Source organism: Girardinichthys multiradiatus, chromosome 10 (genome assembly GCF_021462225.1).
Source record: "Girardinichthys multiradiatus isolate DD_20200921_A chromosome 10, DD_fGirMul_XY1, whole genome shotgun sequence".
NCBI lineage: Eukaryota > Metazoa > Chordata > Actinopteri > Cyprinodontiformes > Goodeidae > Girardinichthys > Girardinichthys multiradiatus.
Window position 1 is genome coordinate 8551006 of NC_061803.1, and position 13715 is coordinate 8564720.

At 39.5% G+C, this 13715-nt stretch overlaps 1 protein-coding gene across 1 annotated transcript in view; it reads right to left on the reverse strand.

Moving 5' to 3' along the window:
- Positions 1-1384: 1384 nt before the first annotated feature.
- The window catches only part of LOC124874817 (potassium voltage-gated channel subfamily H member 4-like), a 65928-nt gene continuing 53597 nt past the window's right edge, over positions 1385-13715 (reverse strand). Inside the window, exons 13-16 of the mRNA XM_047376362.1 lie at positions 11951-12339; positions 10395-10486; positions 7143-7219; positions 1385-3280 (exon numbers count right to left, since the gene is read on the reverse strand). Coding sequence (XP_047232318.1) covers positions 2315-3280; positions 7143-7219; positions 10395-10486; positions 11951-12339 — 1524 coding nt within the window. The 3' untranslated portion in view covers positions 1385-2314. The remainder of the gene's footprint in view (positions 3281-7142; positions 7220-10394; positions 10487-11950; positions 12340-13715) is intronic.

The window sequence follows — 13715 nt, forward strand, 5'->3', positions numbered from 1 at the left end:
GGCACTAGTGGCCATTATTTTGTAAGTTGACCAACTGGAAATGGGTCGGAGAGAGAGGGGTAGACAGGAAGCAAAGGTCACCAGGCCTGGACTCAAACCTGTGATGGCTGCATTGAGGACTGTAGCATCAGTACGTAGGTCACACACCTTTACCCCTGCAACACAGCCGCAGATCTCATTTATCTCATTTATTACAAGCAAATAATGATTACTACCAACTGTGATCTGCCTCTCACTCACTAGTTGGTTGATCCAGATGCCTGCTCTTCCTGGTTCTGTTAGAGGGTTTTTCTTTTGAAAGTTTGTCTTTCTGTGTGGACTGAAATTAAATCGTACTTTGCTTGAATTGATCCTGGGTGTTGCTGCTTTCCACTGTCGCCTCATGCTTGCTCAAGATGAGTAGATGCTCCCAAATCAGTGAATAACCTTTGGTACTGACAGTATATGATAAACGGAATCTTAATGCAATGTCTAATAAATTAAGATTGAACTGGACTGCATGTAATTGAATCTGAATCTGACCGTATGTTTGGATTAGACTAATTTAAAATAAATTTGGACCAATTGGATTCCTATATAGAGTGACATGAGATGACATTTATTGTAAATTGGTGCTATTTATAATAACTGAAGGGAAATAAATTACAAATAAAGCTGAACTGTACTGCTGGTCAATTCAGATAAAGGTTCCTCAATCCTTAAAAGAGATAATTAGTCTCCCTGTAAAGAATATTTCCACTTCCTTTTAGATTTTTGGAATATTTAAAGCAAATCAATGGAAATATTTATTTGTTCCTAAGCTTTTTCTTTCCTTTTTTTAAACTTGTGATACATGCAGCCCTGGTGACATTCATTGGCACCAGTTATAAAGATGTGTAAATAATTCTAAAATAAGATAATTTTTATATTTACATTTACAACTTTAGGAAAGCCCAACTTTCAATTTAAGTACATTTATTCAATAAGAATTAAACGTGTCAAGAAACAACTGTTTTTTACAAGAATACACATGGCCCAAGTATTGGTGCACCTAAAAATCTTTCCATCCATTTTCTGAGCCGCTTCTTTCATACAGGGTCATGGGGGAGCTGGTGCCTATCTCCAAAGGTCTACGGGTGAGAGGTGGGGTACACTCTGGAAAGGTCGCCAAATCATCGGCATGCAACACAGAGACACACAGGACAAACAACCATGAACACACCCATTCGCACCTAATTTGCAGAAGGGCAATTGAGAGAGATCAGTTAAACTAACAGTCATGTTTTTGGACTGTAGGGGGAAGCCGGAGAACCTCGAGAACCTGGAGAGAACCCACTAATGCAGAATGTGTAAAATCCATGCAGAAAGTGGAAGAAAATGTGACGCACAGTAAAGACACTTAGTAAACGGTTACAAGTTTTATTTTAACAACCAAGGAGAAACGGTTCAGAAAGAATAAAATTCCTGAATACTCTCAATAATGTATGAGGAACATTAGCATTTCCCTCTGAGGCATTTGTGTTTTATAAATTAATACCATTTAAAATGTTCTAGTTTAAAGTGGATATTTATTTTTTAATTATCAGCAGACATGTGTTTCAGATGCTTATTAAAGAAAATCTGGTAAAGTTTAAATTTTTTACACTGTACTAAATTGGTGAGATAAAAGTGGGATAATATGCATTTAAATTTCCAGATTATCTGCGGTGCATAAAAAGTCAAAGTTCAGTTCGTAAGTGATGTGAAACGTTTGGTGGAGCTTGAACATACAGCAGTCCGAAATGTTGCGATTCACAAATAAAAACGCTGAATTTAGGAAAGACATTGAATAAAAAAAACAGCCAATCTATGCAGTGCACTTATTCATACATGCAAAGTGAGGCATGCCATTGCAGTTTCTCTCTATATGAAAATATCCAACAGCTCAGACTCACTTACTGCATAAATACAGTATTTGTGTACACAATCAATAATAGATGTAGAAATGTAGAATGCTTACACACTTTTCCTTAGGAAAAAGAATAAACAACTTTTACCATGCAAGAGAGGTAACAGGTTTCATAGATGGCAAAATGTTTGAGGATGCTGGAAAAATATGCAACATATACTGCAGCTCCTTTGATGGAGCTTTTCTTAAAGACACACTTCAGTAAAGCCAAGATAATGCACGAAAACATGCTGTTGCATAGAAAGTGACAAATGCAGGAGCCCAATAGTTAGGATGCTAACAAAAAGCACAGATTAACCATCTGTTAGAGATGTTTTAAACACTGTATGACGTTGCACGTTGATAAAGTGACAATGTAGCTGAGTCTGACTCTTAAATGTGGACGCTTCAGTCAGTGAGGTCCAGGCACCATGATTGCTCAGTACTCTGAGTTTGACCACCGATGCTGGACCTTTGTGATGACACGCTCTCGCTGTCCCTACTTTCCACAGAGCCCCTGTTACCCAGCAGACACTCCAAACTGGTGTGCTCTGAAGCCGAGGTGTTGGCCAGTGTGAGACAGGGTGCTAAAACATTTAGCTGTGGTGATCCTGAATCCAGAGAGGAGACGGATGGCTGGGAGGGTAATGCGGGTTGTGAGGAAGAGGAAGGGGGGAGGGAGGAGCGTGAGTCATGGATCTGAAAGATGGAGGTTTGCTGGGTTGGATTGTGACTCAGAACCTCACTGGGGGTTTCAGATGCTGGGTCCATCAGGCTGTGTGTGGATGTACCTGCAGGAACACTAGACAAAAGGCTGGAGAATTCATCACGGTCACTGGAAGGCTGAAGACACAATGTGGGATGGGACTGACTGATGGAGATTGGGGCAGCACCAAGAGGTCTGGACTCATCCCGACTTGCATGACGTGCTAGGTCAGGACTTCCACCGCTGTAGCCTGGAGTGATATGAAGAAGAGATGGGCTGGTCCATACAGGTAAAGTCATGTTCTCAGTGCCATCATATGGACCTAACTTAGATGATGAGTTTACTGAAAGTTGCAGACAAGCATTAGGGAGTGGTGTGGGAGACTGGTGGCTTTCTGTATGAGACTGAGCAGTTTCGCTGTAGCTCCAGTGGACAGCAGCTGGTGCACTTTGATGGCCATGGGCTTTGAAACTCTGGGGACTGGTATAAAGGCAGTAAGCTGAGGAGGTGTTGGAGACCATGGGAGAGCTGGACACTGTATGAACAGAGGGAGGACTTGAAAGGAAGGTTTTGTGGTGGTGATTCATGGATATGTGAGCCTGGAGGATATGCAGCATGTGGTGAAGGCTTTTGGTGAGTTCTGATACTTCTTGGTTTAATGTGCCCACCTGTGTAGAGTACATACATATGTTATTACCATTTAAAAGCTTGACATTTTTCACAATAATGGTTAGCAAATAAGGCAAAGCACATTGAATGTTTTTAAGCAAGATTCTATGAAAAGGTTAAATCCAGACCAGTTGGTTCTGGAGGCTGTAGTTAACAGCTACTCCAAGAATGAGCCAAGGTAAAGTGAATTTCTACAGTCCTAAGCCAACTGTAATTTCAGAAACATCACAGTGGTTATGCAAATGCTGTTTTATAAACCTTTAAACAATTAACACCTTTGCAGCGGTTTTTAATAGAAGCTGAAAATTACATTGTAAATGAATACAATACAATAGTTAATCAGGGAATAAGGAGCAGCATGTCATCTACAGTATTTACATTGGGCAACATGAGAAAAAAATCACACTAGAACCTTGTTAAGGATAAACAACTTCATAAGGTGTATGTGTAATTTACTGTGCCCTGACAGATGCCGTGTTTAATATTTTTTCAAGCCGAGCTTTAGTGTTGTGAGCTTGATATTGAATGCAGTGCTACATGAAACTGTGCCTGATTTAAGCCCCATGTACCCTTTTTAAATTGTCCTCCAATCATCCTCTGCAATCACAGCCTCTAAATGATTCTCATATACAGGTTTGAGCACAATAGAAGAATGTGAGAGGATAAAATCAAAGTCAGAAGAGTTAGAAATGTCAACCTTCGCGGTACTTAAAGAAATGTCCTTAAGGGAACAAAACATTACTTGCTTAATGTTAAAACGAAGAGAAATCGAATCAACAAACAAATCTCTACAGGTTCTGAGGTTATCCAACAAACAAGGAGGGAAACATAAGATTTGCTGCGAGTGAAGCTCCAACAAACTGTTTTTAGGCTGAAATGGCATTTAAATTAAACCAAGTTTGTAAGGAATGAGACCATCATCATATGCTAGTAGGGGTGTAACAATACACAAACATTATGGTTATGGGTTTTAAAGTCATAATTGGGTATGTTTAAATTAAATTATGTGGTGATTTCTTTGCTTCGGTCAGCAGTAAACAAAAAAAACCTTTTTAATTTCTAAAATTAATTTGATTTTATTATGTTCTAAACCTTAAACAGTGGAAAGTATAGAACTGATGGGAGATGATATAGTATAAAGTAGTATAAGCAGGCATAGCCAATGCTTGGATAGATGGATTATACAACAATGTAACAGCTTGAAAACAGACTAAAATCCCATCTCAACAACAAGGATTCCTCTGATTTGCATTTCATATAATGTACAGGATTTTTGGATGACTGGACGCTACAGGAGATGCATCTTGTGGTCAGCTCGTTTTGATCCAGTACTAGTGATGTTTACATTTAGAATGACATTGTTTCAGGTGACTAAAGCAGTCAGGTTCAGATTGAGCCATGTACTTTATTGCTGTTTAAAGTTTTGTTTCGGTCCACCATTCTTTCTTCAATGTAGCTAATTGGGAGTCCTCTCCGTTTTGTTTTGGTGTCATCTTTAAAAGTTGCACTACATAACACTGGATTGCACACTTAGCTCCGCACAAACATTCTGCATGTGTTCAGTAATAAAACAACCTGTATTTGTTGGTGCATGTGCATACCGAACTGACAGGGCTGTCCTGGATATTACCGATACGAATACGTATGCCATTACCACTATGTTCCAGAAATGGTTATAGTCCATGATCAACCATGATGGAGAGAACTCGGCTTAACATCCTCAAAACCACTAATTCCAACTTCTTATATTTGTTGTCCAGTTATGAGCAGAAAAATTTAGGTAATACCATTGAACGCAGAACTTTGAGCCTCTTTAAGACTTGATAGTTTAACAATTGAGATTTCTTACACCAAATAAAATCCAGAATAAAACTTCTTACCTCACATAAATAAGAAAATAGGAAGAATGATCAGAATGCACTGAAATAGGTACAAAGAGCAGGGAAATGTATTTGTTGATTGCATTAATCCCAGATTCAGGAGGAAGCATTGTTGACAATCATATTTAATGTGTGTAATCAAAGTGTTGCTTATAAGGATAAATTAAGGTGCCAACAGAAGCCAACTTCAAGAATCCTGAACTATCCCTTTAAGTTACAAAACACAATTCAAACCCTTTACATCTTCCCAAGGGAAGGGAAATTAATCAGCTTGTATGATTGAGGTTTACTTGGTGCCTTCGATTTAAAAATATAATCTGATGACGTCCTAAGGAGAGGAGACAAAATGATTTCTAGAGTGAAGGTTGGGTCAGACAAACCACATTAGAGCTGTACTGTCATCTTTCACTTTTAGATTGTCGAGTCAGCACTCCTGATGTTCTTCTGCATTGCAGAAGTGCTCTGCTGATTAATTATTATTGACTTCTGACAGCACCTTACTGGGCCCATCTGGATGCTTATGTGGCACCAAATGTAACTCCATGGACAGTCAGATTAAGTGCAAAGCCAGACTGAGACATGGAGTTCTTATCTTAGTGGGGTTTTTCAGTCATGCATAAATATAAACATATATACACCTCTCTCTCTCTCTCTCTGCTAAACAGTTGTTTTGGAAGGTATGCTGGGAAAAAGCCTCCTCTTTTCTTTCATCACTAATGTAATCAAGAAAAAATAATTGTGGAACTAGTGGCCTTCATTTTTAGTAGCTTGACAGGAAGAAGGGCAGAGAGAGAAGGGGAAGACTGGAGAGAAATGGCCTGGGGTGTTGTGCTGAGGACTGCAGCCTCTGTATATGGTTTGCCTGCTCCATCGCTGAGTCACACTGTGTTTCAAATTTAGCCTAACTGTAGTGTGGGGTCTCTAACTTCTCGAGTCCTTGAGAGCCATTGTCTTGCAGCCTTTAGATATATCCCTGCTTCAACACATTCAGTTGATTCAGGTGTCTTGAAGCAAGGATGCACTTAGAAGTTGCAGGGCAGTGGCTCTTGTGGATTTTAAATGAGGACCCCTTGTCTAGTTGGACTTTAATTGTAACCATGTGCTTTGATCAGACTAAAATAGAATTTGTAGCAAGAAATACTACAAGTAAGTCTGGCCTGAAACAAAGGATAACTATCTGGAAAAAAGACACCACATTCCTACTGCTAAGTAAGATAGTACGAGGATCCGTGATGCTGTGGCCTAGTTTCTCTTCCAAAGGCCAACCCTGAGAACAACTCTTAAATAACTGGAAAGTTTAAATAAACATCTCATATCCTCAAGAAACTGAAAATGGATCGTCACTGAGTCTTTCAACAGGACAATTATCGAAAACATGTGGCCAAATCAAAACAGGAAAAGTTCACCTGAAACAAAAACCAAAATCCACCTTTTTCATGGCGATCTTGGAACCCAGACCCTACGTCCTCTAGAAACATTGTGGGGTTAGCTAAAAAGATGTCTATAATAGGAGGCCCAAGACTGTGTACGATCTGGAGAGCTTGTGCAAAGATGTTTGATCAAATACCCCTCTCTTTGTCTGCTCCAGCCTTATAAGAGATGACAAAGCGCTGTCTTGTTGCCAAAAAACAGGCTTCAACTATTTAGAACAGGACTGCTGATAAGAGCAGCACCAGTGATTTAGTATAAAAATTATTATTTCCCCACTGACTAAATGTTGACTAAATTGAAGGTTGGAATTAAAAACAAAATTCTGCTGATGCTATAAAAAAATTGATTTATTTCAAGGCTATTCACACAATGTTAGCAGATGTGCCAATAAGTGAATAGGGTGCACAGGTCCAAAACAGAATCCCAATTTGTGCTCATGTTAAAATTGGTTTTATATGGTTTTGTATATTTCCAAAGAGAGTGAGTGAGGTATAATTTTGAGGCCATAAATCATCTTTAGCCTTATCAAACCTGTTTTGAGTAACTTTACCTTAAGATTTAGCTGAGCTATGCTTTCCTTGACCTCCTCCGTCTCCTGCAGCAGAGAGGCATTTGTTTGAGTCTTTTCTGTAGAGCAGTGAAAAAAAAAGTAAAAAAGCAGTTTATTCACATCACAGAAAGCTTAACTTAATATCAGTTTGAATAGAACAGCATGGATCAATAAATTCACAACAAGCTGATATTAGATAAAAAATACATTCACCAAATCTGTACTAATTAAGAACATGCTTATTTCCTTTTTCATTTAGCGTTTTCCAGTTTTTAAAAGCCTTGGAAGTTTGTTAAAGCCTTTGTGTCATGAGCTGTATAAATAACACAGAAAAGTGAAAAAAAGGAGACAGCAAGTAGGTCTGAATCTTTATAAGTCGGGCTATAGCAAGAAACCAGAGGGGCAAATTTATGAAACTATGCATCTTGCTTTATGCACATCTTACACACATTGTTTTATTCTCTGGATTAGTGACACGAATTGCACTTATAATATGCTGAGGCAAACACACTAATCAAGTTCAAGAGATACAAGCAATATGCATCTATTCATGCCTCAGGTTACAGTTATTCTCTCTTCAACCACTAATGGGTGGCTAAAGGGATCAGAGATGGAGAAAAATGTTTTTTCACTGCAAGTCCCAGATCCTGATAAGATTGAGATACTCCTCATAACCTCTACTTGTTGCTAACAACTATTTACTCTCACTCACTTAAAACTGTGCACATATATTTATATTATATTGTAGATATGTTTATACTGTTTAATTTGTATTGTATTGCACCGACTACGCCAAAACAAATTCCTTGTATGTCCAAAAACGTACTTGGCAATAAAGCTTTTCTGATTCTGATTCTGATTCTGATTCTGATTCTAACAAAGCTGGTCATTGAGAATGCAATGTTATGCGCTCTGGTTTTTATTAACACAAATACATATTAATATATAAACGTTTTTAAATAAATGCATTTATAAAACCTGAGTTAAATGTGGGCAAACTGCATCAGAGCTGCTATTTGCTCAACTTCATACACAAGCAGATATTGTGTATAAAGTTTTTCGCGTAGATGCGCACACTATTGTTTGGACATTTTTAGCGGATACCAAAAGCTTTGTGATATTACCCAAGACAGTGTAATAGGAGGCACAACGTACCTGGCTTGGCATGAAGATACACCATAATTTGTATTTGTACTTTTACATGAGGTAGAGAATTTAAAAGGCTACGTAGTGGGAAATCTTTTTTTGTTTGGAATCAGATCCACTAAAAGACAACACACAAAAAAACCACATATAGCTGTGTCGCCGGTATTGGACCTTGGTTTTGAAATGTGTCATCAGTTGAGGTTTTAAAGATTTTTAGAGAGCCAGCATATACAGGGGTTGGACAATGAAACTGAAACACCTGGTTTTGGACCACAATAATTTATTAGTATGGTGTAGGGCCTCCTTTTGTAGCCAATACAGCGTCAATTCGTCTTGGGAATAACATATACAAGTCCTGCACAGTGGTCAGAGGGATTTTAAGCCATTCTTCTTGCAGGATAGTGTCCAGGTCACTACGTGATACTGGTGGAGGAAAACGTTTCCTGACTCGCTCCTCCAAAACACCCCAAAGTGGCTCAATAATATTTAGATCTGATGACTGTGCAGGCCATGGGAGATGTTCAACTTCACTTTCATGTTCATCAAACCAATCTTTCACCAGTCTTGCTGTGTGTATTGGTGCATTGTCATCCTGATACACGGCACCGCCTTCAGGATACAATGTTTGAACCATTGGATGCACATGGTCCTCAAGAATGGTTCGGTGGTCCTTGGCAGTGACGCGTCCATCTAGCACAAGTATTGGGCCAAGGGAATGTCATGATATGGCAGCCCAAACCATCACTGATCCACCCCCATGCTTCACTCTGGGCATGCAACAGTCTGGGTGTTACGCTTCTTTGGGGCTTCTCCACAACGTAACTCTCCCGGATGTGGGGAAAACAGTAAAGGTGGACTCATCAGAGAACAATACATGTTTCACATTGTCCACAGCCCAAGATTTGCGCTCCTTGCACCATTGAAACCGACGTTTGGCATTGGAATGAGTGACCAAAGGTTTGGCTATAGCAGCCCGGCCGTGTATATTGACCCTGTGGAGCTCCCGACGGACAGTTCCGGTGGAAACAGGAGAGTTGAGGTGCACATTTAATTGTGCCGTGATTTGGGCAGCCGTGGTTTTATGTTTTTTGGATACAATCCGGGATAGCACCCGAACATCCCTTTCAGACAGCTTCCTCTTGCGTCCACAGTTAATCCTGTTGGATGTGGTTCGTCCTTCTTGGTGGTATGCTGACATTACCCTGGATACCGTGGCTCTTGATACATCACAAAGACTTGCTGTCTTGGTCACAGATGCGCCAGCAAGACGTGCATCAACAATTTGTCCTCTTTTGAACTCTGGTATGTCACCCAAAATGTTGTGTGCATTTCAATATTTTGAGCAAAACTGTGCTCTTACCCTGCTAATTGAACCTTCAAACTCTGCTCTTACTGGTGCAATGTGCAATCAATGAAGACTGGCTACCAGGCTGGTCCAATTTAGCCATGAAACCTCCCACACTAAAATGACAGGTGTTTCAGTTTCATTGTCCAACCCCTGTAGTAAAATAATGTTGCCCCCACACTTTAATTCCATTCAACTCTCAAGCATAATGGTTTTGCTGAGACTCAATAAGACTGAGACTTCAAATCTATTTTGCTCTCCATTTTTTCTTTGCTATAAACTGCTAATTTTCCTCAGCAGCTATTCTAGTTTACATAACTTACTTTCTACTACAATCCTAACTAAAATGCATATACTGTTTGGTGAAATTTGCAACCATTAAGAAAGCTTTTGTGAAAAATCGGAACCTGGAAAGACTGTTTCATACTATACATGCAGCGCACAAAGTACATATTTACTGCTAACAGATGCTGTTGCTTCAGTAAAGTAAATTAACTAGACCTCATTTAACCTGAAGTGTACAGTGACACTAGAAGGACTGCTATCATCAGTAAAAACTCAGACAGTGAGAACCCTGTTCTGACCTTGTTTGTCCTCTGACTCCGTGGACACCTGGCTGTCTATTATTTCTGCTGTGCTCTCAGATTTCCCCAGAAGGAGGCAGGACCACCTCACATGCATCCACTGTTTAAACTCTTCAGTTTACCTCCAAGCCATCTGGCCTCCAGGTTACCCTCGCAGCTGGGGGTGGTGTGTCTTACCTTGGGTGATGCCACCTGTTCTGGAGTTAGGTTTGCTGTGTTCCACTGTGAAGTGGAACGTGTGGCCGTTGTCTTCGATGCCATCAACAACCCTGATGGGATGCATGAGGAGATGGAGAATGTGGGTTAATGTTACAGTAGAGCTTTTTCAATTATCATTAGAGACACAAGATGACCCAAGAATGTGCCATGAGAGCTGCAGCTGGCAGAGGCCCATGTGGGTTTAAATGGTATGAGGGGAGCCAAGTTTGGATGGAATGAGATATTTGAGCTCTATGAACTAGCCCTTTAGCCATATGTGGAGCTTACTGGGTGATACATTATAGATACAGATGGTAGGGACAGCAAGATAAAGTGCTCCAGTAAAGAAATACAGTCACATCCGCTGTAATATGCAGTGAAGATGGATCCCATTTACATTAAGGACATGATACAGATTAGTGTTGTAGGACTTGTGTTCTCACACACTCACCGTCAATCTGACCGCCATTCATCTTGGGATTTTCTGTGTTGGAACTATTCTTTTTTCAGGAGGAAATAACGAACCTCAAAACATCTTTAATATAATAATTATGTTTAATTTGAGTTTATTTGGCATTTTCGCTAATCCTGAATAGGTTATACATACAAGCTTGAATTCACACATACAGTCCCACTTATATTTTGTTAAATCTTTGTTAGCAAGTTGCAGAGCATTCAAACACTTTGTAGGCATAAACAAGGCCCTGGAATAATTCTGGTTGGATATGTAACCACTCTACTGTTTATCAGAATCAGTAGAACTCATTTTAATTGGTTGGCTTTTGGACCTGGACCTGGTTTTAAAGCATAGTCCATGATTTTTATAGTACCATTAACGGTGAGACCATTCTAGATTCTTTATATTAGCCTGCTCTATCTGTTCCAAACCCAGTTCTGGCCTGTTCCAAACCGAATTGTTTCTAAGTTTTAAATGTCCTGCTGTTTAATTTAGGCTAAATTGAAACATTTGGGAGTTGTCCATCATCAGTCCATCTACTTTGTGGAATATACTAGCGCAACTGACAGCGAAACAACTCCACTGCATGAAGCTACCACCACCATGCTTTGCAGTTTGAACATTTTGTTAAGGTTTGTATGCCTCACTTCGACACCTTAAAACATACTTCTAATCATTTAGGCCAAAAAGGTTGACCTCTGTCTCATCCTAGCAAACGATCTTTTTTCAGAGGACATGTGGCTTGTTCACCTGGGAACTCCAGACTAAGATGACATCCTTGCAGATATTGAGTGTAAACATCCGACCAGAAGTGTAATGTTATAATACATAAAATTAATTTATGCAAATAAATCAACTGACCTGTTTCTATGATTTGGCCATTATATTGAAAAACTGTTTGAAAAGGGCAAATTAGCTCTGTGGTGACATAAAATAAAGTAAACCAGAGTAAATTTGGATTAAAGTGCAAACAGTCTGTAATGTTCCATTTCCACATCCTTCAAACTTCTGTTCAGCTTCTGTATCTTGTCTAGGTAAAAAAAAATCAATACATTTGTGAACATAGACTTTCCAATACCTGGGACTAAGGTCCGGTGGTGGAAAACATGTTACTGTTGGGATAAGCAACTTTGCAGGTTTTTGCTTGGCTCCTGACTCTCCCTTGGCTGAAGTTGAAGCCTGAGTTGGAGTGGATAAGGGAGTGCTGTGCTCTTTTTTTGAAGGTGGCTGAGGGGATAAGCTTTGGCCAAGGAAACCTCGACTGAGGTTTGGTGAACGGCAACGTCGCAGGGCATTGAACTGCCGCAGTTCGTCCCCTAACAGGTTTCCCAGGGAGGTACGGCGGACTGGGCTGGTGAAATTGGGCAGCAAGAGATTGCGTCGGGAGCGCGTGGCCGGAGAAAGGTGGAAGGTGTCATCGGGGTCATCAGTCTTTGTCTCCACAATAGGTGGGAGCTTTGGTGACTGCTGGAAATGACAACAAGAAACAGATACAATACTGTTAAAAAGTATTAGCCCTCATTACAGATTTCTTCTGTTTTGGCTTTTTTGCCACACGTATGTTTTTGATCAAATGATGATTTTGTTTACTGAGGGAAAACAGTAATTAGAACCAACATGTCCCTAAGTGAAAAAAGCAATTTCTCCTTAAACTTCATAACAGGTTGTGCCACCCTTATCCAACTCCAGTGCCAAAATTATTACAACCTAACCACTCCAACAAAATCAAAAATAACAGAAGCATTTTATTTAACTTTTTTAAATAAGAGCATCTACGAATCTTTCATTAGTAAACCATGATTTCTAATTTTCTGATGTGATGCAGAGGCCCATTTTTTAAGCTACATTCCAAATGGGAAAGACAGGAAAAGATGCCATTTAAGTGTGGCAGAAGTGTGCTGATCTTCATAAATCACGAAATTGGAAAAAAACTGCTTGCCTTATTGTTTCCATTTCTGCAGTCAGCAATAAATAAAAAGCTTCAACAACTAGAACTGTGACAAAGAAGGCTGGATGAGGAACCAAGTTTATCTTGTAAGGCAGGAAATAAAATACTGCAAAGCTTATTGTAGGAGAGCTGCAGAAGTCTTCAAGTTATATATTATGCTACTGGAAAAATATTTCTGCTCGTATTTTACAGAGGGTGCCATTAAATACAGGATAGAAACCATTAACTTTTCAAGTCTTACACCTGACTTTGGAGTTTTTTGCCGATCTTGTAAATTTCAGCTTTTGAGTAAAAAATGGAAAGTCGCAAAAGGTTGAGCCCCACTGAAAAATAAATCTATCTCTTGAAAGACAGTGTGCACTTGTCGATCCTGATTTGTTTTTTTAAAATTATGCACCATTAGAATATGAATCCACAACGCGCAATGCATGTCGCAAAAACAAACAAATCCCAGAAGATCAGCACAATGTTGAGCAAAAATTTTGTTGTTTTGATATTAATAATTTAGAACAAATTTATAGTTAAGATCCTGTTTTGATCCTGCTAAAAATTATTTACCCCAAATACCTCTGAAGCTGCTTGTAAGAGTTTCTTTTTTTTTTTTATTAACAACCAATAAAGGAAGCAATGTGACCTTGGTTTTAATAATAGCAGGTAAAACAATGGGCGAGCGTACGTAAGATAAGAAAAGTAGCTCAGAAGATTTCAGATTTATTGACCCAGTTACTGAGTTAACTCCTCGGACAGAACTCCTCTGTCTGTTTTAAATGAGTTTCAACCTGTAGGGGAAGACCTTGCACAGCCCCTCTCACAGAATCCATCAGCAGTACTGCATGTCCCAAACAAACAGGAGGGGCTGCCTCAAAAAGGCACAGGCTGCCAAAAGCCAGGTATT